Source organism: Haemorhous mexicanus, chromosome 7 (assembly GCF_027477595.1).
Source record: "Haemorhous mexicanus isolate bHaeMex1 chromosome 7, bHaeMex1.pri, whole genome shotgun sequence".
Classification (NCBI taxonomy): Eukaryota; Metazoa; Chordata; class Aves; order Passeriformes; family Fringillidae; genus Haemorhous; species Haemorhous mexicanus.
This window is the reverse complement of record NC_082347.1, coordinates 27334077-27360008: the sequence shown is the minus strand read 5'-3', so window position 1 is coordinate 27360008 and position 25932 is coordinate 27334077. Positions and strand designations below refer to the sequence as shown.

The following is a 25932-nucleotide window of genomic DNA, read 5'->3' as shown; positions in this document are numbered from 1 at the left end:
AGAGTTAATAGAAGAGAAAAAATGAATTCTCTAAAACCTTCAGAAAACATGCTCCACAAACAAATAATTGACAAAACAGTTAGAAGTCAATATTGAAAGCCTGTCAGATGAGAGTTCAAAGAAGACTCTTTTTGGTGAGGAAATATCGTATTCCTTAGTGTCTCCTTTCCGGATAAGGACATGGTGTTCAGAACCCAGCCCAGACTTCATCTGTATGTTTGAGCTGTCACTTACTGTAGCTGTAACAGAATTTACTACAGAAAGGGTACAGTCAGGGACTTGGGCACTCTTAGTACAAAGCATGCTACTTCAAGTCATTTTACAAACCATAAAAAAAAAAAAGGTAAACTGGCCCACCTTGATTGGTGTAATTTTAAAACCACCTGAGCACCTCACAACCTTCCCTGTGGCTATCCCAGTAACACTTCATCAGTTAATGAAGTGCCACTCAGCCATTTCTACAAAAGAGCAGAAAGATGTTCCTATAAAAGCATTAGCTGCCTTTATTCAAGCAATAGTCATTTGACATCTAAATTATTTTCAAAGTGACTATGAAGAACAGTTATACTTTGTAGACATACCCCCCATTTTTTAAGTAACAATGACTTTTTAATGGCTACAAATGCAAATTTTCATAACTGAGTCATGAAGAGATCTGCACCATTATGTATGAGGGCCTCCTTCCAGCAGCAGATTTTTCTCAGCAATTATTTTAGGTAATTTTCAGCTAAGTGGGAAGAAAAATACTCAAATTTCAGATTATTAAAAATAATGAGCTGTAGATTCCCCATCCTGGAAGTGTTCAAGGCCAGGTTTGATGGGGCTCTGACTAACATGGTGTGGAAGGTGTCCCTGTCCATCCAGGGGCTTTGGAACCACATGATCTTTAAGGCCCCTTCAAACCCAAACCATCCTATGACTCTGTGATTATATGAATTCAGACTTACTACTGATTTCACAAAAGGTGCTTCTGTGTGATAACAATTTATCCATCTGGTGACAGTTACATTAAGGTCTAATTTTTATCCAAATTTTCATACGTTTAATATATGATTAGTGATACTACACATGATAATTCTTCCTGAACTATTATCTGATACTAACACATTAGTAGCCTTAAAAGATATTTAATTAAATTTATCAGCTAGGTTTGTAATTTAAGTGATTTTTAAAGTAAGATTTATATCAGCTGAATAATCATATTCTGTCATTCAGTCATTGATACAATCTCTTATGTTTTCAGTTCTTGAGGGTTGATGTCAACCCTCCTACAAGCAATAGTATTTCTCTGAGCCTTATTACATCAGGACCATGCAAAGCAGAGATACTCACAGTGCGAGTAAATTAGGTAACTGTATTTTAGGATTAAGATCAATTTGGTACCCAAATGCTAAGTATCTGATGAATATCTGATCTTGATCAGATAGAACTTTAACTAAGGAAAACAGTGATGTGCTGAAGACATGCTTATGATTAAAAAATATTTGTAGAATAAAACATTTGTAGAATTTCCAGTTTATTTGTACCCCAGCATGTGGTTTACAATCCACAGGAGCTAGAGAAGAAACAAGAGGAAGAGATTTAGTCAGGAAACAGAAACAAATCACCACAAGATGAATGAAGATTGTCTGAACAGAGGGGAAGAAAGTCAATTGGAAATTGCAGAAGACTGAATTCAGTACTGGTCCCAGCTTTCAGGTAGGATACCTGGCAGGCAGATGTGCCCAACCTGACCTGAGTAAAAAAAGCACAGTTGTCATCTGCACTGTCATCCTGGACTTGCTCCAAGAGCAGGGGGATTGTGAAGAGAGGTTGTTTGTGAGCATACACTCAGAGAAACTTAAATGGGGTCACAGGCAGCTCTGGCAGGACCAGGACATCAGGTTGTCTTAGTAAGTTCCGCAAACTTCCTCCAACTACTAACACAATACAAGTGAGCAACCATTTGTATACTTATTTTCTTCTCATAATATGTTTAATAATATACCTGAATACATATACAAGTTTCCTTACTGATCTCAGTAAAATACATGCTTACATGTCCTAAGGAAGACTTGTTCTACCAGATGCTCCATTCAGAGTGGTATCATTAAGTGTAGATCAAGGTACAGAATTGTCACTCTAAATGCACATCATGTATGCTAGACCAGATTTTCCAGTTAATAGCAGTGCCATTTGCCTTATGACACAGTCTAACCAGCAGAGAAGCTACAGAAAAAAAAAAAAAAAAAAAGTAATGGGTCAGATTACAGGTCTGTCTAGGCACTATTCAATCCCCAATAAAGACAATACAACTCATCTGCAAAACAAGTAAATTATATTTTCTTTAAGTACTCTTTCAAGATTAGGTAGTCTATATTTTGCATACTGATGTACCAACATTGCTCAGGTAGGTGCAAAGTTGAGGCTGAGATGATGGGGATGGCCAAGACAGCAGCATGGGTTCCTCATTTAGGGCAGTGAAAGTATTTACAGAGGTTTGGGAGCACCCCTCCTCAGCAGTAAGACCTCACACATCATCTGCAGCTACTACTGCTGCTGCTGCTGAGAGAATGAGAAAACTAAACTCAGAAACCTCTACCTTAAACCATGGGGAATGCTACCAACTTCAATGGGACTATTCAATATAAGCACGTAAAAATAAAATTAATACATTCCTAACTGACTCATTAAGTTTTGCTGCACAATAGCAGGAAATATGTAAATAAGTACTTTTATTATAGCACCTTCCTGCAGGTTCTGATTTACAAGCCATTCTATTTGTCGTCTACCAACATCCTCAGTACAAGCTTCCAGGGGAGCATAACCCCATATATTTTTCCCTACACACTAACTGCTTGACCAGCGGCTGTCCCGTTTTCACAGCGAGGTTTCAGCGCGGTGTCAAGGGGCCGAAGGGCCGGGCCTCTCCGCCGCGCGGGCCGGACGCGCGGTGCCCAAGGCGGGGCCCGCTCCCTCACGGGCGGCTCCCGGGGCCGCGCCCAGCGCGGAGCCCGCGGCACCGGCGCCCCCTGGCGGCGGCGGGCAGGGCTGCGCCCGGAGCGCCCAGGTCAGACTCGCGCCCGCACAAAGGAAATGAAATGAATGACTTTATTTAACCTAGGTTGCTTCTGGATATTACTGCGTTCTTTCAAAAAGCAGAGTAAAGCGATTTCGGTGAAACGCTGTAAAGAATCTACCACATTGAAACCAATATTTAACATTTATTGGATGAGAAGTATGGGTAGTGTCACACTGTACTGCTGAACGGAGAATATAGATGTTGTTCAGAAGGCTGTTTTAACTTTTTTCTGAAAGTCAAGGTCACCTTTCCAAGATCTTTGGTTTATAGGCACGGTTCAGCCACGATTACTTCGTCTTCCTTCAATCTATCAATATAATCAAACTGCCTACGAGCATACCTCAGAAATGCACAAATATTTATTTGCAAAAAGTCCAAACCAAATCACTTGATGCAAGTTTTCCCTTTTCAAAAAGGACTCCGCTCTCAGCTATGGTAATGCAAATCCACACATTCAAAAACAAGAGCTATTCCCGATCAGTAGCAGCATTATTATTAACAAAATGTTCTCTCTTGTCCTTTTCAATTTCTACTGACATCCCAAAGACTCAGATTAAAATGAACTTCAAGGAATGATTAAATTAAAAATATAAGTGCTGATGTTTAGCAATTATGCAGGAAATTAAAAAAAAAAGGTTAAAGGTTAAACGATACTGAAAGAAATATGCAAAAATGAAGAGGTATGATCTATCGGTTTATGGTGAGCACCAAGAGGACTCATCCAATATGGAATGCATCACAAGCAGTGTATGGGAAGAGATTTGTAAATTCCATAAATGAGGCACCTCAAAACTGCTGCCCCAAAGCACTTACTGAAGGACAAGACTGAAGGAAGTCTTTGAGGAAAAAAGATACCACAGAGCAAAGAAAAACACAGTCCAAAAAAGATATGCTTAGAATATTTAATGCACTGCTCCATGACCCGTGTTAAAGGATACCGTATCAAGCAAAAATAAAAACGTACTAACAAATTCTGACGACCAACATTAGAACAGCTGTATCCCTGTAAATCATGCTTTAACTTTTCATAACGTGCTTCTGACACTGACAACCATCCCGGCTGCCTCCCACTGACAGCACCTCAGAGCGGTGCGCAGGAGGACACGGCACTAACAAATGTCAAGAACTTTTAAAACAAAAATAAACTGGCTTAAGCAAGAGAGATGATTAGCTGGTTCTTAAATCGACATCATTTGCACATCCTTGCTGACCGGAGCTGGTGCATTTCCACGCATCCAGCCGAAGAACAACCTCGCACCAGCATTCCCGAGGACGCGGCGCTCCCGGGGCCCGCCCGGCCCGGCCTCTCCGCGCCCCGCCCCGCCCCGCGCACGCGCGGAGCCGCCGCCGCCCCTCGCCCCATTGGCCGCGCTCCCCGAGCTCCGCGCCCCTCTCCGCCCCGCCGCCGCTGCGCAGGCGCAGTCGCGGCCCTTTCGGGAAGGTTCTGTGTCGCACCAGCCTTTCCTTCCTCCGCCAGGGAAATCCTGTCCGGGTACGGGCCGCCTGCAGCCCCGCTCCTCTCCGCCCCGCCCCGCCGCCTCACGGGCTCTTCCTTGTCACCGTGTGCAGCCCGCGCCCTTCCCCTCACAGCCCGCCCGCCTCCCTCCACAGCCGCCTGCCCGCCCCCCGCAGCCGGGCCGCGACCTCCTCCCGCCCTGGTCTCTTGTTTGTCCCTGCCCCGAGCTCAGCCTCTGTCGAGCCCTGGGCCAGCCCCGCAGCCGGTCCTGCCCCGGGGACGTGCGGCTGTGAGGGGCAGCCTCATCAGCGTCATCCGTGCAGCGGGGCCATGGGGCCGCTCCCCTCGCCTCCCCCCCCCCCCCCCCCCCCCCGGGCCCCCCAAGGTCGGCGGGCGCCCGGCGTCCAGCGGGGTCGGACCGGTCTGGGTTAGGGGGGAGCAGGTGATGGTCCTTCCATTGCTGAGGTGCCGGTCTCGCCTCTTGCAGCTACCTGGAGGTTCTTCTCGTTGAGACGGGTTCTAGCTGGGAGCGCAAGGGCGGAATAGACGGCTCCGAGCCGCACGAGTGGGACAGAAGGGACTGCCAGGAAGATCTTCGTGCCTGCAGCACTGCTGCCAGAGTTACAGAGAAACCTGCCGCCTCTCCTCTCTCTTTCTTGTGATCACCTGGAGAGGAGAGGTGAGTTGTCTTTCCCTCTTGTCGTGCAGTAGCAGTGGAGAAGTAAGCTAGCTTGCAAGGTGCAGAACTTGTTCAGGACGGCCTCAAGCCCCAGCTGGCTGCTTGGTTTGTTTTACTCGAGACTCAGCCCTATGCAAAGGCCCACTGATGGAGAAAGAGATTAGCACCGTGTTAACCGCGCGGTTCTCTCTCCTTTGCTGCAGTGCCCACTTTCACCGCTGCCTCCTGCTCTGCCTGCTCCTGCTTTCAGCATGGTAAAGAAGAACACTATCCCTGATGGGTAAGTATCCCTCACACTAAGCAAGAGGCAGGAGCGGGCATCCCACAGAGAGGGGCATTGACTGCCCCAGGTGCTTTCTTGCCTCAAGCATCTTCACCACCTACAGACAGGTTAAGGTAGGTATCTTCTCCAAGACAGGAACAGCCCAACCATTCATTCCCCAGGTGAGTATAATGCTCCATCCTGTCTGTGAACACTTCTCCTTCACTGGCCACACACAGTTCCTTCTTCCTAATCTTATTACTCCCAAGTGTATGTTTACTTGGGAAATGGGAGAGTAGTCCGTACTCCTGGCTAATCGTGTTTCCTACTAGGAATGCCCAAAGAATCGTTAAGATGGGAACAGGTAGTTGCATGCACAAGATCAAGGAATATTTTAGTGAATTCAGATCCAGAAACATCCTGTAGTTTTGTTTCTAACAAGAGTACGACAGAAATGTTGTATCAGCAAAAATAATCCCAAAGTATTCCAAATGCACTATATAGGCCTTGTGATGACTTGATTGGGAGTGCATATGTGGACCACAGAATAACGTCATTTAAAACAGATACTCTTCTATTCTTCAGCTCTAATAAAGCACAAGAAAAGAAGTCCAAGTTAAGAGCTTTAGCTCATGTGTTCTTGATGGCATCAGTACTAACTTTTTGGATAGGAGTATGCTGAGATATAAAGGCACACTGTAATGGTGCAATAACTTGCAGTTTATACATTATCTGAGGAAGGAATTACATTATGCTGGTTTCAGGAGGAGTGTTAATTGGGTTTATTTAGAGCTTTCTTAGGAGGAGCAATAAGATACAAAAAACATGCACTCCTGTAATGTTTGTTGGTCCAAAAACCAGTAAATAGAAACAAAAGATTAACAGAATTTAAGAAATAGAGATGCTGAAGTGCTTTCCATGGCTGAGAAACTCAGAGATTAAAATTAGAATAAACTTTTAAAAAAGCTGTTTAAACATGTCTTTCTCTGAAAATTTCTATGAAATTTCAGTTACATGTTGGATAGACGTAAGCTAAACTGGGTTCGTTTTCAAGCAGCAGTTCAGAAATTGGAAAACAATTTATTGTCCTTGTTCTCTTCATCCTTACAAATTGCTGCTAAAACTTTGAGAATCAGGTGCTTATTTCTCCATTCTTTTCTGTTCCCCCCCACATTGGAACTAGAGAATCTTCCAGGTTACACGGATTTCTTAAGCATGGAATCTGTGGATGCTACTTTTGACTTCTACAATTGGAAACTAATACCTTTCAGGGAGAGAAACAGCTATTGTCAAGTATTTGGTTATAAAGTTAGTATTACCTTTTGACAAAGTGCCTGATACTGAAGTGCTTTCAACTTCTCCAGGTAGTTTTTTTACTGCTAAGAAATAAAGCTAGACATCCACAGTAACAGGGGTTTGGCAGTAATGAAGTTCAAGGCCTTGTCAGCCCCTCAGTCTCATGCAGCAGGATGTGGATGTCACCCTTGTGCTGGCACAGCATGTTGTTCATCACTGTCAGTTCAGTAAGCCAGGAAGACATGGAAGTGAGCCCTGGAAGGGACTTAAGGAAACTAGTTTGAGTCTAGGTCATCCTGCATATGCAATTTACCGGCCCCACAAATAGGTGTTGGCAGAAGTGAGATTGTGGTACCCTGGAGGATAAGGACAAGTGCAGACAGTGCAGACTGTGGAAGCACAACCTCAGTCTCCATGTTGTAATAGCAATACTCTAACTCTTTTGGTTTAATGGTACTGCAAGAGATAAGGAAAGTGACACTACATACTGGCATCTTTTGTCTTCCTGTTAGTGCCTCAATTCTTAACACTTTTAATCCAAATTTCATTATGTTAATTCAAATGATGCAATAAATTGGGGGTTTCAGTTAAGGTAGTAAGTAGGAATAGAGCACCTGAAGAAGAAATTGTGAACTTTTTTTTAGGACAAGGGGTCATGACTTTAAAGTAGAAGAGGTCTACATTAGATGTAAGGAAGAAATTTTTCATTATAAGGATGGTGATGCACAGGAATGGGTTGCTGAGAAAAGTCCTGGGTGCCCTTCCCTGGGAGTGTTTTCTAGGTTGGTTGGATGGGTCTTTGAGCAACCTGGTCTAGTGGAAGGTGTCCCTTCCTGTGACAGGAGAGTTGGAACTAGATGATGTTTAAGGCTTATTCCAACCGAAGCCATTCTATGATAAAGAAAATTATATTTCTTTTTTACCTGCAATGTCTTGGAGCAGAGCAGTAGTGTAGTGTCCGTTGCAGTCTCAAACCTACAAAATAGTGCTGGTGAAGTAATTTTGTAGCAAAATGAGACATCAGTGTGAAAGAGGGGTTCAAGTGACCCCTTGCACTGCAGTTTCCACATGGAGTCAAGTTCTGGTTCTCACGGTGTCTGAAATGGTTTTAATCTTCAGTAGTTGTATACTATGGTGTTTTAGTGAAGAATCAGACAGTCCAAGCTGCCTAACAAGTCATAAAATAGTATGATGTTTTCACAAATTTTTACTAATTTGTGCTTCAGCATCCAAAATCCTGCTGTGTGTATAATTACATTAACTCCAATTCAGTTCTGAAGAGCATCTGCAGAAATGTCACCTTCTGGCAGGTTTCCCTTGAATAGTATAAAAAATACTGAGTGGGGTCTTTTTGTTAGAAGGGCAAAGCTGAATTATTTTTGCCAATACACTATAAACATGCTTCTTTGAATTTTTCTTGTCCAGACTTAAAGCATCAGCATTTTTATTTAGACAGGAATATTAAATACTGTGGCATAATGGATTGTGCATGTTCTACAGTCAGTGGGAGAGAAAGATGATATTTTATTTGTAAAAGTGTTTCCTATCATCAATTTTGAGTCTGGTGTCGATAGAGGTATGAAAATCACTTGGAAAATCAGGCTGCGTGTATATTATGCAGTATCAGTAGCCAAAAAAAGGAAGAGAGGTTCCAAATAGTATTTTCTAAATAGTCTTGCTAGAGGTGACAGTAGTTGTAAAAGTAAATCTTAAAATGAATCAGTTCTAAACCAGAAAATTTTACTGGAAATGAAAGCTTCAATATGACCAATGTTAATGTTAAAATAAATCATAAGAAAAAAAATTGTTCCACATTTGTCTCTGTTAAAACTTTAAAACCAAAGCAGATAAAATAATGCAGCTGGATGTAATCCATAATGAGTTTCTTCATGTCCAGCCTGTTTTTCACTCAAGCCTCTGTAGCTCTTAGTCAGTGGTACAGGGATGATGCTGATGCCAGGATATCTTGTGATAACACCTCTGACTCCTGCCTTTCTTCCTTCCACTCGTGTTTGAACAGGACACAAATCACATGTCACAAGTCTCATTCATACTTGCTAAAATGCTTACTAAGGCTTTGCTTCTCTAATTCCTGTTTATGTGACCACCTGCAGATGATCATCTTGGATCATTCTGCCTTTATCTATCCTTATTCTGTAAGAGTTGGACTTTCTTTAGTCCAGGCCACTTTTAATTCCCAACCATGTTCCTTTGTTGAGAACAGAACAAATTTATTTCCTTAGCAAATCTTTGGTTAATTTCAATCTGCTGGTTTTATTTTTAGTTGTGCAGCAGTGTGCTGAAATTTCCTTTTTAAATACCGTTTTAAAGATAACATGGAACATATACCCTTTATATTTTTGATGAAAAATGCCTTCTGCTCATTTTCTACCATAGAGCTGTCAGCAGCTTTTGAGTTTCTTGCTGATTGTGCAGATTTTTTTTTCTGGGAGGATTGAAATGGCTTTAAATACAAGAGAATAAAACCCCAAGTTTATTAAGGTCTGACAACAAATTGGGTAATCCTGGGGTATTGTTCTGTAAATCCCCTAATATGTGAAAAAAATTCAGAATTTTTACAAAGCCTTTTTTACATTGTTAATAAAAGAAAATAAGATTTTAAAGCCCTTTTTTGATACTTTCTTTTTGACTTTTAAATGCTCCTGTCTATAATAATTATGGTTTATTTCCACATATAGATTTCCAAGAGAAAGCAGGTTAAAACAGAACTGAATTTCTCATCTTAATTGATTCATGTACAATTTACATCTCTCAAATAGGAGTAAATGGAACATAGTCTCAGATTTGTTTGCATACTTCACAGCAAGCATAAAGCTACCAGACTCCAGAGTTTACAAACTTGAAAATTCACTTAAGAAAACTTATCCTGAAAAAAAAATTAGAATTTAGTAAAAGGTTTTATTTGAAACAGCTCTCAGTGATCTCCTCTCCAGCTTGCCCTTATGCTTTCTGTCTTTGTGTCTGTCTTCTACAGACCAGCTGTTTGCAACAGCCTTCCTAATGATGAGTTATTATGACTCCTTTGTTGCTTCATTTGTTGTCCATTAAACTAAGCACCTGTATGTCTGCACTGTGAGCCTTGATCTGTTCTTTGCCTCATGATGAAGATTACAGAGAGAAATTAGTGCTAAAGACATGGCTGTAGAGATTGTTATGTGGTTGGTTAATATCAAATACACTTCAGTCACCCTGCTTTGTGTTTTCTTTGTTATTTCCAAGTATCTCTGAATGGTGACATTATTTATATACCATGACAAACATAATTATAGGTATTTCATTGAGAATTTTTCCAGCCAACTTCTAGTTTTTTTATGGTCCAATACGGGAATTGTGAACAAAGCAAAGTAGTCAATGGTTAGAATATTTTCAAATTAAATATTTGGTTTATTTCATTAAATGTTGTAGTTTTATGAACATCAGAAAGGAATCTAGGAGCTGTTGGATGCTCCCTTCAAAGAGAGAGATTAATTTAAGCATTAATTAGGAAAATTGCAAGGGAATGGACACCAGTGTTAAAGAATCTCGTGGAAATGTTTTGCATTTTAATAGTTGAGGTATTAGCCAAAAAATGCAAAAAGCCTGTGTAGATTTTAAGTCATCTAGCTGCACCATGTTAGGTTATAGAGACAATATGCACTTGCAGAAGAGGAAGAAATATAATAGTTCTAAGTTTAGAAAGTTACCTCTTTGAAGGTAAAATTGATCTGCTGATTAATTTGTTTTCAGATAATGCTTTTTATCCTTTTTTAAAAATTGAAATCTCTGAAATACTATATATGGAGAGCTTTTTCAGCACAACGTAGAACTTATGCATACCAGCTCTTTGTGGTTTTGGAATTACAGGTGTTTTGAGTGTTGTAACAAGTCTTCTTATTGGTGATTTGTGATAGGTTTTGTTGTGTATTCTCTGTATTTTTCAAAATGGTGAGAGAGAGTTCAATCAAGAGTGTTTCTTTGAAAAAGAAGCATATTACAAAGGAAACATTTTTGGAAAATACAGATTATCTGTATTGTTACCAAAAGTAAACTTTGCATTTCATTGTCAATTAAATGATTGACGTGTGCCTATGGCAACTTTTTAAAGGTGTTGGACTCAGGTTGAAAAACGTCCACCAACTACAACAATACATTTTTACCTGTTGAACCTTACACATCTGCTTTGCTTTATATTGGTGCTACTTGTTTGTAAATGTTATCCTGCCATTTTGAGGAGAGGAATTTCCTGGAAGTTGAAGAAGAAAGAAGGAAAAAGACTCTTTTCAAGTGTCTTGATGATACTTTGAAACTGCTTTATGGAATAATTGCAGATTTGGGGACCTAAATATACTTTATGACAACAGCAATTTTTATGTGCTTTGTGCTGCGGGTGTCTTCTCTTGAATCATGCAACTTGAAAACCTTTAAAATGTAACATTTCTTTCCTTACAGATGGCGGAGTTTGACACCAGTTGGGCAGCCTATACCAGGAACGAGATTTATTGCATTCAAAGTACCTTTAAAAGGGGTATGTATAAAAGTAACTGCAAATTGGCTGTATTAGATAAACTGCAAAAGCAATAAAGAATAGCATGACCATACATGCAAATTTCAAGAAAGCTTTTTAAAAAGTAATTTATTCAGATTTAAGCCTTTCAAGCATCTGGCTTTTAAAAATAATATTCTATATTTTTTCTTATTTTTCTTTATTTCTGATGTTACTCTTTTTATTTATCTTTTGAAAATAATCAAGCTTCTAAATCAATCAGCATACTTCATTTGATCACTATTAAGTGCCTAGATTCATAATCTTATTAAATATCTTTTCATGGCTGTTTTAAGAGAATCATATGGAAGAGTTTATGATATGAATAACAGTCTAGGCAATGTAAGCCAAAGTATAATTTTATGGAAATTAAGCACTCATTGAAGGTTACCAGCCACTGTAGATCTTTTAAAATTATAGATTAAATTTGGCAATTTTATAAGCAAAAAGCTTCAGTGATCTGGTTGGAATGTATTATAGCTAAAAAAGAAGCCTTCATAGATTTCTTCTATTTTACTAATTAATTAGTTTATGAAGTACTTTTTTTAGTATTTCTTTTAGAGTCTTGCTAGCCTGAAGTGCCATCCTAAGCTATTAAATACACTGATTTAAATCTTTAAATTCTTTGTTTCTACAATATGTGGGGAGGTTATCTTTTAGAGACTGTTCAGTTCTTTAGTGGCTAGGCCTTTTTGGAGGCATAAGGCAAATATGACAAGTGCTGCATAAATTGACTTCTACAAGTCCTTGATTTAGACACAGAGAAAATAAAAGTTTCCAAGCACTTTTAAAGAAAGTACGGTGGTCTGACATAACTCTAGCAGTTAAAGGGAAATGTTCTGTCTAAGCTTTTGTCTTCAGATTTCTCTCTAGTATTCATACCCAAAAAGTTTGGTTCTTTGGGTATATTACTACCCATTATGTTTTCAGTCGCCATTCGTTTCAGTTTTATTAGGAATGACTGAAGTGAAATGCAGGATTTGCTTCCTGCAGCTGCTTTTACAGCTTTAGGATGATGGTTCGGTTCCTTGGACACCAAGGATCTCATACTTAACGTGTTATGTTCTCCAAGATGTGGATGGATTGTACAGCAGTCGTATGATTTTCCACCAAGACTGCCAGTCAACAAATCAAGCTGTGAATATAAAATCCAGTAGAGTTATAATTGGCTTCTTTGCTCTTGTCACAAGGATCACTCCACATCAGCTCTGTTACTCATTTCCTGTCCTACTGATCTCACTGAGGCGTAGATCTCTGTTCTGGGAAGCTGTCTTGGCCAGACATGAAGTCTGCTACCCAAGGATACAAAATCTGTAACATTTCTGTCCCTTCAGTTTGTTCAGTCTCAACTATGCAAGACAGAGAAAAGGCAAGTCTGCCAGAGACTGTGTGCTTGAAGGTCACGGAGTTTGTGGCAGAACACACATAAAATGTGTAACTGGCTAACCTGTGATGTCTTTGCAGAGGTGGTCAGTAAATCTGTCTGAAAATGCTGAAGACCTGATTGGTTGTAGTTTGTTGGAAGTCCTATTATTTATTAAATTGGTGGAACCGACCTTTTATATATGCAGCAGTTTGCTTCTTTGCTGTGTATTAGGAGCTTGATTGGTGATTTCTCCCAAAGGGAGACAACATATTTTCAGTATTTGAAGATACAGGGTTGTTGTCTTAGAAGATGTGCTGTTAGTAAAGATCATGTGTTTACTTGGAAGGATTTTCTGTCTTTCCTTTCACATCGCCATTATAATGCTAACAGTAACATTGTAATGTTGTAAGAATTGGGCAAGTTCTTTCCCATGCCATTAGGAGGATTTTTAGAATTGGTTCAGATTTCTCACATTCTCAAAGCCCTATTAAACACCTAAACTACTGAATAGCAGGAGCTTTTCAGAAAATTCCAGCGAGCCTTTCAAAACATAGTGTTTCATAACACATATAACTGTCTACTCAATCCATGTGTTTGGAGATACCTTATTTTTGTACATTACATTCCTCCTCAGTTTCTGTCATGTCATATAGTAAAAGTTCTTTAATATTCTACCATAGACCTTTTGCAGATTCACCTTTGTCACCTCAAAGTTGTTAAGTACAGTTTCAGATTGTAAGAGCCACTGCTGAGTAGCAATGTCATAACTGACTCATGTTAATTTTGTTTAAATTTCTACAACATCCACTTTTTTCAGCAATGCACTGGTATCTGAAATACATAGGACTGAATACTTTATTACTTCCTCTCTATCCTCCTCCTTTCAGCTCAAACTTCCTAATCACATACCAGCTTTGGTATGACTGCCCTGCTGTTTATTCTGTACTTCAGTTTCCTGTCTCTGTTTCCAGACTCGAGACAAGTGCTTGCTAGCATTTTACATTAGAATCTGTACAGTCAAAACAAGGAATGGTTAGTTACCCTATAGCATCTGTGGTTCTAAGAAGTATGTGGTCTGTGGCTGCCTTCCTTTCCAATAGTTCTGAGTCCAGTCTGCTTGAATTTCTTGTTGACAAAGGAACTGACAGGTGGTTGAGGCTGCTGCATCTTTTGCCACTGTCTTTATTGGTTCTGGCTGAGCCTGTGTCAAAAGGCTCTCACAATGGACAAGTGCACTGTTCAGAGAAAATCCAGTCTTGAGTATATGAGGCATTTTCATACCTAAAGTGAAGAACACATTTCAAAAACCACAGCTACAATAGGGTGAGTAAACATTTTTCTCACTGTTTGTCAAATGAAATGAATTATTCATTATCCACCAACACACAGCTTTCTTAGTCACGATATTTAGTCTTACTTAATATTCCCCAGTGCTAAATGATATGCAAGTACACTCTGTCAAGAGATGGAGGGATAAAAATGTCTGCACAACATTTGTGGGAAGAAAGTTAAACCTTTAGAAATGAACTCTTGTATCACAATTTCTTATGTGTTATATGAAAAACACTTCTAGTTTTGAGTTACCATGCAGGACAAAATTTGTTTGGGGGTAGTAAATTGTAGTGTTTTCCTTTTTAGTGTGTTTAGTTACATAAAAATCAATGTATACATGCTGCATTTTCCAGAACTTTTGTGTCTGTCAAGTTATAGCTAATTTAAATAATGTTTGTTAACACTGTACAAGTAGAAATGCTCATATTGCCTTGCATTTTCATCTAAATAGGAATACATAAACTTTTGCTTTCTTTTTGGTTCCTCTTACCTGTATAATACATGGATGTGGTTCTGATAATTAAACGCTCTCTTTTAAATGTTGATGTTTCCTATTACTAATTAAAACAGCTGAATATTAAAATGTCTTATTATAAGAATGTGAAAAGAAAATATTTCTTTTCTATTTTCTTTGTAGGCAATTAACCAGAGGCTTACCCCAACCCAGAAATTTACACCAAAAGACTTAATTGCTGCAATGAAAGCCCTAAATGTGGAGCTTGGATTAATTATTGATTTAACATACACCACACGATACTATGAAGTTAAGGTAACAAAAGCCTAGCAAAAATGTGAAATAGTTACTGCAACTTTTGTTTTAAAGTGTTTACACATTTTCTTACCTTTAATTGGAATAGACAAGCTATCTAGACTACTTTTATGTCTCCAATAGAAAATAAATGTTTTGTCACAGAGGAAATAGCTCATTCTCCCATCTAGTTGCATTTATGGCTTATTAGTATTATGGTAACTCAGTAATGGATGAAGACTTCAGTGCCAGGCACTGCACAAAAAGTGCAGAAGAGTTATATCCTGTGTCTTGAAGATATTCTCATTTATTCCTAGGTGATTCTTTTTACTGATCCTCAGTGGAATCCACTTAAGAAGGTGTACATTTTTAAACTACTTTATCAATTTCGAAGTTTTTGCCTGGATGGTTCAAACAATTGTAATAAATCAGCCTCCTGTTGAAAAGGAGAATAAACGAGTGTTATATCAGAATGCAAATCTTTGTGGGCTCTAGGCATTAAAGGAGTGAATTTGTGGGTTTGTACGTGATTGTGGGTAGGAGGGACAAATACTGCTAATAATTGTAAAATGGGTTAGAATGGAATGCCAAGAAACTGCTCCCTTAGTTAATGTGCAGCCTTGTTAGCAGGGATAGATAAATCTTATGTAGGAGCTGTTCCTTGTCTGACATGGTCTTTAAATTTAGAAATGTTAGTGGTAGTTTCTGAGAGTTTATCTCTATACAATTGTGTCAGGATTGTTTTCAGTTCTTATTCAGGATTTGAACAACTGGTTTACATTGTTATTATGTTAGATACTGCTTAAGGTTTCTCATTGTTGCAAGACTTGAGACTTTTTTACCATTGTTTTTTCTTTTTTTGTTAGGATTTACCTAAAAGTGTGCAGTATAAGAAACTTTATACTGTTGGACTGGAAGTCCCTGATAATGCTACTATCCTACAGTTCAAAAAGTGGGTCAGAAAATTCCTTTGGGAAAATGCAGGAAATGGTAAATATCAGCATCCTGTGCTGTAAAAAAAACTCATCAAAATTCCAAAATTTTGATTCAGAACTAACCATGTCGTTTACTAATTTCAATATTCAATAAAACTTATGACACAACATATCTCGGGCTTGAGCTTTTTGTAGCACTTTCCACTTTATTATCATGATAAGATCTGTTATGCAAACCACTATGTATCTTTTTTTTCAATCAAAACATGTTTTTTTCAAAAATGACTGGTAACTTAAATGCCCTTCCTAATAGTGTTACATTTGTGTTATGTGTCAAAGTAACTGCAGCAAGGCCTTCCTCTGTGTGACCCAAATGGTTTACCATCAGCTGAGTGTTGTAGCTGCCAGCCCTCGATGGATGTTTTGAATAGCACTGGGTCTCTGATGGCACTGGGCACTGATATGTGTGAGCAGCTTCAGTCATTTAGTCTGATGTAGTGTTCTTTGCCTTAGGAGTCCATTATTGCCCTCAGATCTGAACAATTCTTGAAAATCTGATTACAGACCTGGTGTCAGTGTTTCCACAGTGTGGCTGTGCTGCTACTTCAGTGTCTGTGCAACAGGAGAGTTCTTGCTGAGATTAGATAAGGTGCTTTTTGTGAAAATAATTTAGTGTATATTTTGCCACAGTGTGTTTGTAGCTTTAAACTTCCCACTTCTTTTGGCAGTGGTCAGATTAGGCAGATTTTACCTGTTTGTTTATTCAATAATGGTGGACCATTCTTTCAGGCCTTTTTGTGATGTTTGCTGTGGTTCCTTTGGCATTCTCTTTGAGAAAGTAGAACCATTCTCTTTCGTATTAACTGCCCAAGTGCATACAGTTTTACTGCAAAGCATAACCGGGGTCTTCCTGTGCATGATCAACTGTTTTGTGAAAAAGTTCTGACCTTAATTTCAGATATGAGGGCCTGAATTGGAACTACTGTGAAGGTGAAAAAGTGTAAGAAAAAGCCTTTGTCCTTGCTCAGGAAGTTAGTTTGTATGTTCTTCCTTTGCTCTTTTTTGGCTTAAGGAAATTACCTGGTGATTATTAGTTTTCTTTTGGTTTGAATCTAGTGCTTTTTTGTGTGACAAAGAATAGTGTGTATCTGAATCTGATCTTGAGAGAATCACTTCTTGATTTGTTACTGGATGTTGACCTGCGGTTATAGCTTGTAAAGGGCATTTTAGCAGACCTTATGTAACTTCTGCCTTGAGAGAGTTTTCCTCCTTGTAATTTGGCCTCTGTTTTAGATAATCCCTAAAATATCTCAGAATTCCTTTTACAAATACTTTTTAAGAAGGTGGTTCTTTTTTAGTGTTTGAGTTGTTAGGACATCAACTTGTAATGAACTTCTGTGGCAATTTGACTGTCGTGATCTGTGGCAAACACTTACATTTTGTCTCAGTTATATTTTATGTCATTCAAAAGTTTATCCATGTCCTGATTCAAAGACCATCTGTCAGTAGTGTCTCTGCCAAAACTTTTTTCTTCTGATTATGATAATTTTTCTTCAAAAATCTAGCCTAAAACTTAGTCAGTTATGAATTTATTCTTCTACCACCTCTGCCCTTTAACTGTCCCCACTATTACATTCTGTATCTCAGATTTGGTTTTACAGACTAAGACAAGCTTCCTTCTTTTATGACCAACATAGCAGCCATTTATATATACATATATTTTTATATATATATATATATATATATATAAAACTTGTTTGATTTTCATTACATTTCAATATGACTATAAATAATCTGGATGGGGTTTTACCAGTGCCCTGCATGACTGTATTAGAGTTTCCCTGTTTCTGTTGGAAGTCTCTCATTTGAAATACCATAGCAATAGTAAGTTATTCGGCTTTTTAGCCTTTGGCCAATTAGTACAATCTTTTTTGAAAAGATTTCTGTAGAGATTACTGGTCCTTTTTTTCTCCATGTATTATACTCCTAAGCTTTTCATACTTTCAGGTGCATTATGTGTAAATTAACTTCCTCAGTTCTACATTTGCTTGTTGAGATTTGCTTTCAAACCCATATTTTATTCTTTTTCTGCTTTTACTGAGAACAGCAGTGGCTGAGGTTAGGTGCTTTACCTGCCATCACTCTTTCTTTTTTCCTACATTCTGCAGAGTCAATCTCGGCCATCACAGGTTTGGAAGTAGTGAGCTAACAGCTGCTAGAGATCCAGCATGGAGAGGACATGTGTCTTGTCTGGATGTGTCTCTTGTTTTACAGGCAGAATTTGTAAATAGCAAGCATTATTTATTATTACTTTGCTAGAAAAGCAGAGATTTTTTTTTGTAAAAAAAAAAATTAAATTGTGCTAGCTTTCTATTAATTTCACTTTCTGGACTAATAAAGACTCTTTCCTTTTTTGGTAGAGAAACTCATTGGCGTGCACTGTACTAATGGAATTAATAGAACTGGCTATCTCATATGTAGGTAAGGCTGTATGAAAGCAGAAATTATTCTTCACAAAAAGTAGCATCCTTATATTACTCTCTTTTCCCTTTGGGACAATAACATAGTCATATTTTTCTTTAGATATCTTATAGATGTTGAAGGCTGGGATCCAGAGGCAGCAATTCAGGGTAGGTATATATTTTGAACTAAGGCACATGTCAGGTTGTACTTCCCAATTACTAAAAACTCACAAATACAACAATTCTGTTTCAGTAGCTTTTCAGTAATTTCATGTGCTGGCTTATATAGAAGATTTTATAGCTGACTGTTGATTCTATTCCAGGCAGGACTTGAGCAATAGCACATTGACAGCATAGGATGAATATGTTTTAGCTGCTTAACTTTTTTATTTTTACTTGAAAGAGTTTTCACTCATAGTTTGCTACCACTGCTAGTTTCAGGGGTCTTTTTAAAAAATGCTGCAATGATGCCAGCTTGCTGAAATATTTAATACCAAGTTAGAATTGTTTCAAATTCAGCATCTCATGTGGAACAGAAACTTGCCTTTCACACTTTAGTGGCTGAGTTTGACCACATTTCATTAGACTGTATTTTTTTCTTTTCTTTAGCTTTTGGTGATGCCAGAGGTCACCGCATGGATGGCCTTGTGTATCTCACAGATCTCAGGACGCAGCCGATGCGAAGGTGAGCAAAAGCTTTTAGCTGTGTGCTTAAGATCTTCCTGTATGTCTCCTGGCATTTTTAAAAGTTCATTTCCAGTCCTAAGCCAAAATTAATTCCCTCTTAAACCTCTAATGTGAAACTACACATAGATGTAAAACAATGTGTAGTTGTTTATGTATTCTCAGATGAATAACATGAAGTGCGGTGCACTTTGTTCATCTTTTCAATGTATATGGTTCAAAAGACCCTTTTTAATCTGACTGCTACTACTGAACATTGTTGTGCTTTTATCATACTGTGACAAGTGTATTGAGTCTGTATTCTCTCAGAAGCTAAAAGGAGCCACTGCAAAGATGTCTTTGTAAGCTCTGTGATCTGTCTGCTTTTGTTGGCACTGTAGAACAAGATAGTAAAAAAAAAAGTAGAATGGTTTTAAGAATAAAAAAATGCAGAAAAGTGGATCATTGTTCTTGTCCCCTCTGATCACAGTAGTTGTATTTCTCATGTTTAAGAATGTTATGCTTATCATCGTCTGCTAAGAACAGCCAACCTTTACATCTTCCTAAGGTATTTGTGCCAATGATGCCTTGTAGCAGTAAATGGATTTTAAAATTAATACCTGAGTAATTTGTTTATTTTTCATTTAATTGAAAGTCCTTTGTTTTGCTCTTATTGTTGTTTCATAGTCTGTGCAGGATTAAGTTGGATTTATTTTTAAAATAAATTTACAAGATTAATATTTTCTGAGTTGTCTATAAATTTTACTTGACATAAAATTTCTGTCATTCAGAACTGAAGAATTTTATGGGAGTGGGTTTTTTCTGTCAGTAGTATGCTTTAAAAAAGGAAGCTTATGTGAGATTTTTTTTTCCCCTCTTAGTAACCTTGGAATGGATGTATGGGATGCAGATGAAGATATTATCCCACCACCACATGCAATGGAAGGATCTGTAGAGCGGTTCCCAAATGAAGATTTTCAGGGGTAATAGGCTGAAAAATGGAATTCAAAACAAAAAACTAACCAACCAAAAAAAAAAAACCCACAAAAAAAAACACATGGGAAAAGAATTGTTTCTTATTGAAAATACCATAGATACTCAAAGGAGATTTTATTAATGTAGCCTACCCATGTAAAATATATTTACAGAATTTGACAAAACAGGAACAAGATACGGGTGAGAAAGGGAACGTATGCTGTTAGAGGTCTGTAAGAAATTAGTTCACTTAGGAAAATTCAGTTTTACTTTGCCTGTCCTTCTTCATTATTCTACAATAATCTGCAGTTATTTTTAATTAATTTTAAATCAGTGGTTTTGCCTGTTTAACAAGTACTATAGAATTATAATTGAATGTTTGTTACAGCTTCTGCTTTAACACTGAGGGTTACATACAGTTTGGATTATTAATAATTTTGATACTGTCATATTTGATGAAGGTCTTTCATGTAAATTCTTGATTAAAAATTAATTGTTTTCATTAATGACTTGTAGCACTTTTAAGTATGATATTCAATACTACTTAACAGGTCTGGGAAAAGATTAAGAATTTATGATGACCACTCTCACAATGATTTGCAAGGACAGATGCAGTTGCGAGATTTTGACTTCGTTAATAAGGGGCCTGGACAAAGACGAAGACCATTTCATGACCATCAAACTCAGGATGAATTAAGAGCATCAGTGCAGATGAGAAATTGGGACTACAATAGGGGACCAGAACAAAGAGCCTTTACTAATCACCAGTTTTATGATGATTTTCAAGAAGACACGCAGCTGAAGGACCTAGACTTCAGTAGCAAGGGACCTGGACAGAGTTTGAGACCTTTTCATGGACACCAGTTTCATGATGATTTGCAAGCAGACAGACAGTCTTTTGACTTCAACAGAGGACGGGAGCAGAGGCAGAGATCCTTTCCTGACCATCCATCTCCTAATGATTTGCAGGAAGACAGGCAGTCAAAGGATTTTGATTTTGGTGGCAGGGGCCGTGGCCAGAGACGAAAACTGTTCCATGACCACCAATCTCATGATGAATTTCAGACTCAAATGCAGTTAAAAGAATTGGATTCTGCCAGTAGAGGTCCTGGCCAAAGACTAAGATCCTTCCATGACTACAAGTCACATGATGGCTTGCAGACACAGATGCAATTGGGAGATTTTGAATTTGTTAAGAGGGGTCGTGGGCAGAGGTTGAGACCTTTCAATGATCACCAGCCTCGTAATGACTTAAAAACAGAGATGCAGCTGAAAGATTATGATAATAAAGGTCCTGGACAAAGGTGCAGACCTTTTCATGACCCTCAGCCTTATGATGGCTTACAGGAACAGACTCAGTCAAAAGATTTTGATTATGGTAATAAAGGGCACGGACAAAGGCCAAGACCTTTTCATGATCATCCAGGTCACAATGACTTGCCGCATGAATGGTGTTCAGACAGGTAAAGCATCTTTGAGCTGTAAGAACAGAATTAGAGAATAAAAGTGTAAACCTCAGCAGTTTGAACTTAAATGAAGTATTTTTTAAAATAATTTTTTAAAAAATCAATCATCCTTTTTCTATATAAATGATCAGTTCATTAACTTTTCTTGTTTTGACTTACTTGACTTAGGATTTGATATAAGCTGGAGTGTTGCAGCTTCAAAAGCTAGGGTTTCCTTAATTATAAGGTTGTGCTTCTTTAAAATTTGTATTTCCTTGGCCTTTTAGTCAGCTTGAAATAAAACTCTTGTCCCATTTTGTTTTGTACAGAAACTTATGCTTAAAAAGAAGTCCTCTGGACAAAAGTGGGTATGAAATTTTATTTATGCCCTCAGCCAAACACAGATAAACAGGAGTGCTACAAGGAAGTGTGATTTGCCTTTGTTTATTCCATGAGTTAATAATTTGTTAGAAATCTGCTTCAGAACTTGCATTATATTCTCACAGATACATACATCACTTACTAGTAAACCTATTGGGTTCTGACATATTTCAAAATACTTTTAATATTGCAGAGTGTATTTCAGATTCATTGGACTAGTTAAGTTTGATTTAATTTGTTTCATTGTGCAGCTAAAACAGAGAATGTTATCACAGTGAAGCATATGATTTTGAGGTATTAAATTAATACAGTTATTACAATTTTAATTAAAATTCTAAGTAATCTTTATTAAAAGAAAAAATACTTTATTTCATTTGATGTGTATTTTTTTCCCAAATCTTACAACTGTTGGCAATCTTCTTAACATGCAATTCTTTTGGTCATTTGCAGAAGTCAGTCCTTTCCTTCCCATGAAAATGTACCAGAACCTCATTTCTCCTCATCTCCTTCACTTCACAGAGATTACGGGTCTGATAATGATGACTTTAACAGAAATTACAGGTAAGTATCAGATATCATACATTGTCTTCTGATTTACCTTTGTAGTATTACTCCCCCTTTTTCCCAGCTAAGAAATACAAATTAACTACACAGTGTAAAAATCTGTGTTAATATTTTTGCTTAAATGCAGTTTAACGCATTGGATCTGAGCACTGAGCAAATAATGTGACTAACTCGTGGTCCATTGATACTGAGTTTTGAGTGTTGTTATTATTGTGTGAATCCCTGACATAATCATTGACATGGCAAGCACAGTTGAAGCTAATGAACTACATCATATGAAAATCAAGTGTCAGTGAGTAAAAAAGCAAAGCACAGATGCTGTATTTAACTCAAGTGCTGTGTACAATGAGCTGAGGAGTTTTACTGTGTGGGATGGGTGAACACTGAACTGGGTTGCCCAGAGCCAGTGTCCCACATCTTTTAAGAATGGACATAGCCCCTGTACAAACTCATCTAATGAGACTGAGTTTGAGTGACCCTAGCTACTTCTAGAGATCCTTTCCAGTCTTAGTGAATCTGTGGTTCAGTAAGGGAGAAGATTTTAATATTTTAAAGATTTTTTTGAATTGGCTTTATACACCACTTAGTTTACCAAGGAAGGTATTTGAGAGTAAAGAGAATTGAAATATAAATATATATATAGTATCTCCATTTTTGGACCATTTCATATGTATTTTATAGGAGAGTGAGTCTTCTATTGCAGAAAAATTAATAATTAAAATATTTTCCAAAATACATTATTGCCCGTTGAGGCTATGTACTAGAGAGCTATTGTTACATATTGTACACAAAAATGAAAACACAGACATAGGAAAAAAATGTCCCCTGGGTAAAGATACCCTCAATAAACGGGTAATTTTAATTGTAAACAGCACTTGAAACAGAACTTCGTCTAGTAGAATTACTTACTGTAAAGAGCTGTAATTTTAATCACTAGAATTGTAAAATTAATACAAACAAGTTTGCAATATCCATAGAGAGGATTTTAATTTCAGGGAGTAAAAATGAGAAAGAGGGTTTGAATTGTTCTTTCACTGTTAGACACAGTTAATATCTAGTGATGGCCATCAACAGTAAATCAACTGGTTTATTTCTAAGAGTTTCACTGTTCATATTTGTTCTTGCAGTAATCGACCACATTGTCCTGAAGACAATAGGAGAGTGCATCCCTCAGAGGAATTTAATAGAGGAAAAAACAGATTTGCACCCTACTCTTCACGAACAATGCACCCATCTTCATCCATACACCAAGAAGATAGTTCAATAGACTATGAAAGAAAGCCTTTTCAGGGTGAAACTACCAGAAGCATGGAACAAAGTAAAAGATTACCAGTTGTAACCGTTGATTACAATTATGGTCTGCCACTAGACTGTGGACCTGAAGAGGATGAGAGATCCCATTATGATTTATCACCAAGAGACCACTACAACTGGAACTGAATAAAAAAGACAATGTTTGCTCAGCTTAGAATTGCTTTTACCCGTTTTATTTTGTATGTGGACCAATTTTTTTTTTAAGCAAATTAGTTAATGAAAATTTCAGTAGTAAAGAACAGGCTCTGTTGTAAGATTAGCTTCTCCTGATATTTGGTTCTTTAAATTTATTAGGCTGTATTTGTTAAGTGTCGTTGGAGACAATGTCTCTGTACACATGGAATTAAAGCAGTCTTTCCTTTTAGTAAAACTGCAGCCCTGAAACAACCAACCCCTTAAAACAAACAACTTTCTGAGTGATTGTGTTTGTTTGTTGTTTTACAGTTCTTTAAAATATTTGTGATTTCCAGATGCATAATAAAACACTGCACTATCAGGTAGACTAGCACTGAAATTAGAGGGAACATACTTAGAAATGAATGAAGCCAGGTTATGTACAGTTCATCCTTTCATTTGAAAACAGAACTTTGAATTCCTGCTAAAAGTCACTGCAGCACCACAATTTACTTTGATATTATCTGTACCATCCACTGAACTGACCTAGTTGCATTCTTTTTCATAGCAGAATTTTTCCCAGATTGCTAAGAACATGTAAACAAGTGGAATTTGAATATTCTAAATGTCAAACTTGCTTTTCAGTAATTGGAATATCTCATCCTGATTGTGTATTTTTTTCCTGATCCCTTAGGTTATCTATGTTTCAGAATAGCCCACTGCAGGTAAATTTCACCAGTTTCTCAGCAACAAATCCTAAGGAAGGTAGGTCATGTATGTCACCTTCACTGTCTCGACTGGCCAAGGGCACTGGTGCCTATGTACTTACGCCTCCTTGTTTGTCAGTCACATCTGTCCTGCTCCTCAGTTCTGTTGTTTACTAGTTTCTTCTTACAGCAGAGCAATGGAATCAGAACAGCAAACTTAATCCTTCAGGTGAACTCCTTTTAATGGTCATGTATTGAACAGTCTCCTGAACTGCCTGTGGCTCTCACAAAGGTAGTGCAACAAACAGTAACTGAATTTATGCCAGGAGCTGCGCAGTAGCACCAAGAGCTCCTACTATGGATAAGGAAATCATTCCCTAGGATGAAAAACAGTATTACTATAACACTTAGATAAATTAAAATACCTACATTTTTCATTACTATTATCTTTTAACAAAGTAGTACTTGAAAAGGCAGCACAAATAAATAAGGATAAAGGTAGAGCATTATATTAAAATAAACAATTCGATGCAAGCTACTTAAGTCATACAGTTGCTTTAAGACACTGCCTTAAAAGCAAAGCTTTAAAGCATCAAGCAAGAGAGCAAGAGGGTCTAGGTATACACTAGAAAACTGGAAAGAAAGTGTTTGTACCAAAACCCAGAAAAGTTTTTTTTTTTGGCTTTTAGTGGCAGCATAAAACCCAGATTTCTGAATTCATGGTTCAGTAGTAAATAAGAACTAGATTGGAGTATCTTGTAACTCTTGTTGTTTGGTAACACATGGAAACAGTTCCCCTAGTCAAAGGACTCCATGAGTATAAATTCATACTGCAAATGCTTCATTGCCTGTGCAACTGGTAGAACAACTTTGGCTTTGTTCATTGTACAAAGTAAACAGTTTTCTCATTTTCACAGCAGCTTTGTATTTCCCAGTAAATTGTATTTGCCATCAAATCTGATGCTGAGCTTCATTCATGTGGTCTCAGGAATGAAGCCCTGTCTATATAAACCAGTTGTGGAACTGAACGCTAAATGTTATGAAAAGGCATTTGTTCCTTCACTTGCCTTTCTTTTTTTTTTTTTTTTTAACTTGAGCTGTAAGATGAGAATCTTTATCTACACTTCTTTATTTGGAAGCAAGAAAGATCTGCAACATGGGCTACTATAGATCCTTTCAAAAAATCAACAAAAACCACCCTTCCTGGCATTTTCCAGCAGGGATTCAAGAATTACAAGCAGGGATTCAAGTCTGATATTACAAGCATTTGTTTGAGGATTTTTCCTACTATGTATGCAGTATTCATAAAGTGAATAAAAAGCAGAAAACATTTGCCCATTTGTATTTTTGTTTTGGGGTTTGTTATTTAGGTTTGCAGTGACCCTAGAGTCAATCCTTTGCTGCTTCAGACTGGAGAGCTGAAAATCTGGTGCACTGGAAAGCTCAGTAAAGAAGAAACATGGCATGAGGAGTTAAGGTCAGCAGCAGCTCTTACCAGCCCTTGTCAGTTCCTGCAGGACCCTTTGAGGGTCAGGTGCAAACAACCAGGTGGTGCAATTCTGTTATCTAACAATATAAATGTCACTTTCCTGCCTATGTTGAATGTCTCTCTTCAGAGAATATTGTTAG

General features: G+C 37.9%; 1 protein-coding gene across 5 annotated transcripts; it reads left to right on the top strand.

Moving 5' to 3' along the window:
• The first annotated feature begins 4461 nt into the window (after positions 1 to 4461).
• LOC132329959 (uncharacterized) lies at positions 4462 to 25633 on the top strand. Of its 5 annotated transcripts, XM_059851663.1 has the most exons (14): positions 4462 to 4553; positions 5005 to 5196; positions 5400 to 5476; positions 11204 to 11279; positions 14633 to 14764; positions 15610 to 15733; positions 18099 to 18159; positions 18262 to 18308; positions 18750 to 18825; positions 19685 to 19786; positions 20330 to 21241; positions 21553 to 21591; positions 22055 to 22165; positions 23296 to 25633. In XM_059851663.1, exons 3-14 carry the CDS (start codon positions 5448 to 5450, stop codon positions 23606 to 23608), a joined length of 2022 nt encoding a protein of 673 aa, XP_059707646.1. In that variant the 5' UTR covers positions 4462 to 4553; positions 5005 to 5196; positions 5400 to 5447; the 3' UTR covers positions 23609 to 25633. The 5 variants fall into 5 exon arrangements, with proteins under 5 accessions (XP_059707646.1, XP_059707648.1, XP_059707649.1 ...); XM_059851665.1 differs by lacking the exons at positions 4462 to 4553; positions 5400 to 5476 and adding an exon at positions 13802 to 13986 and having other exon boundaries at positions 4906 to 5196; XM_059851667.1 differs by lacking the exons at positions 4462 to 4553; positions 5005 to 5196 and adding an exon at positions 13802 to 13986 and having other exon boundaries at positions 5413 to 5476.
• The last annotated feature ends 299 nt before the right edge of the window (positions 25634 to 25932 follow it).

Excerpts from the sequence above, each read along its gene's own strand:
- LOC132329959 (XM_059851663.1), top strand. The coding sequence starts at position 5,448 with ATGGTAAAGAAGAACACTATCCCTGATGG. Across the intron at positions 5,477-11,203 it reads AAGAACACTATCCCTGATGG|ATGGCGGAGTTTGACACCAG; the intron begins GTAAGTATCCCT and ends CTTTCCTTACAG. Across the intron at positions 18,826-19,684 it reads AGGACGCAGCCGATGCGAAG|TAACCTTGGAATGGATGTAT; the intron begins GTGAGCAAAAGC and ends TTCCCCTCTTAG.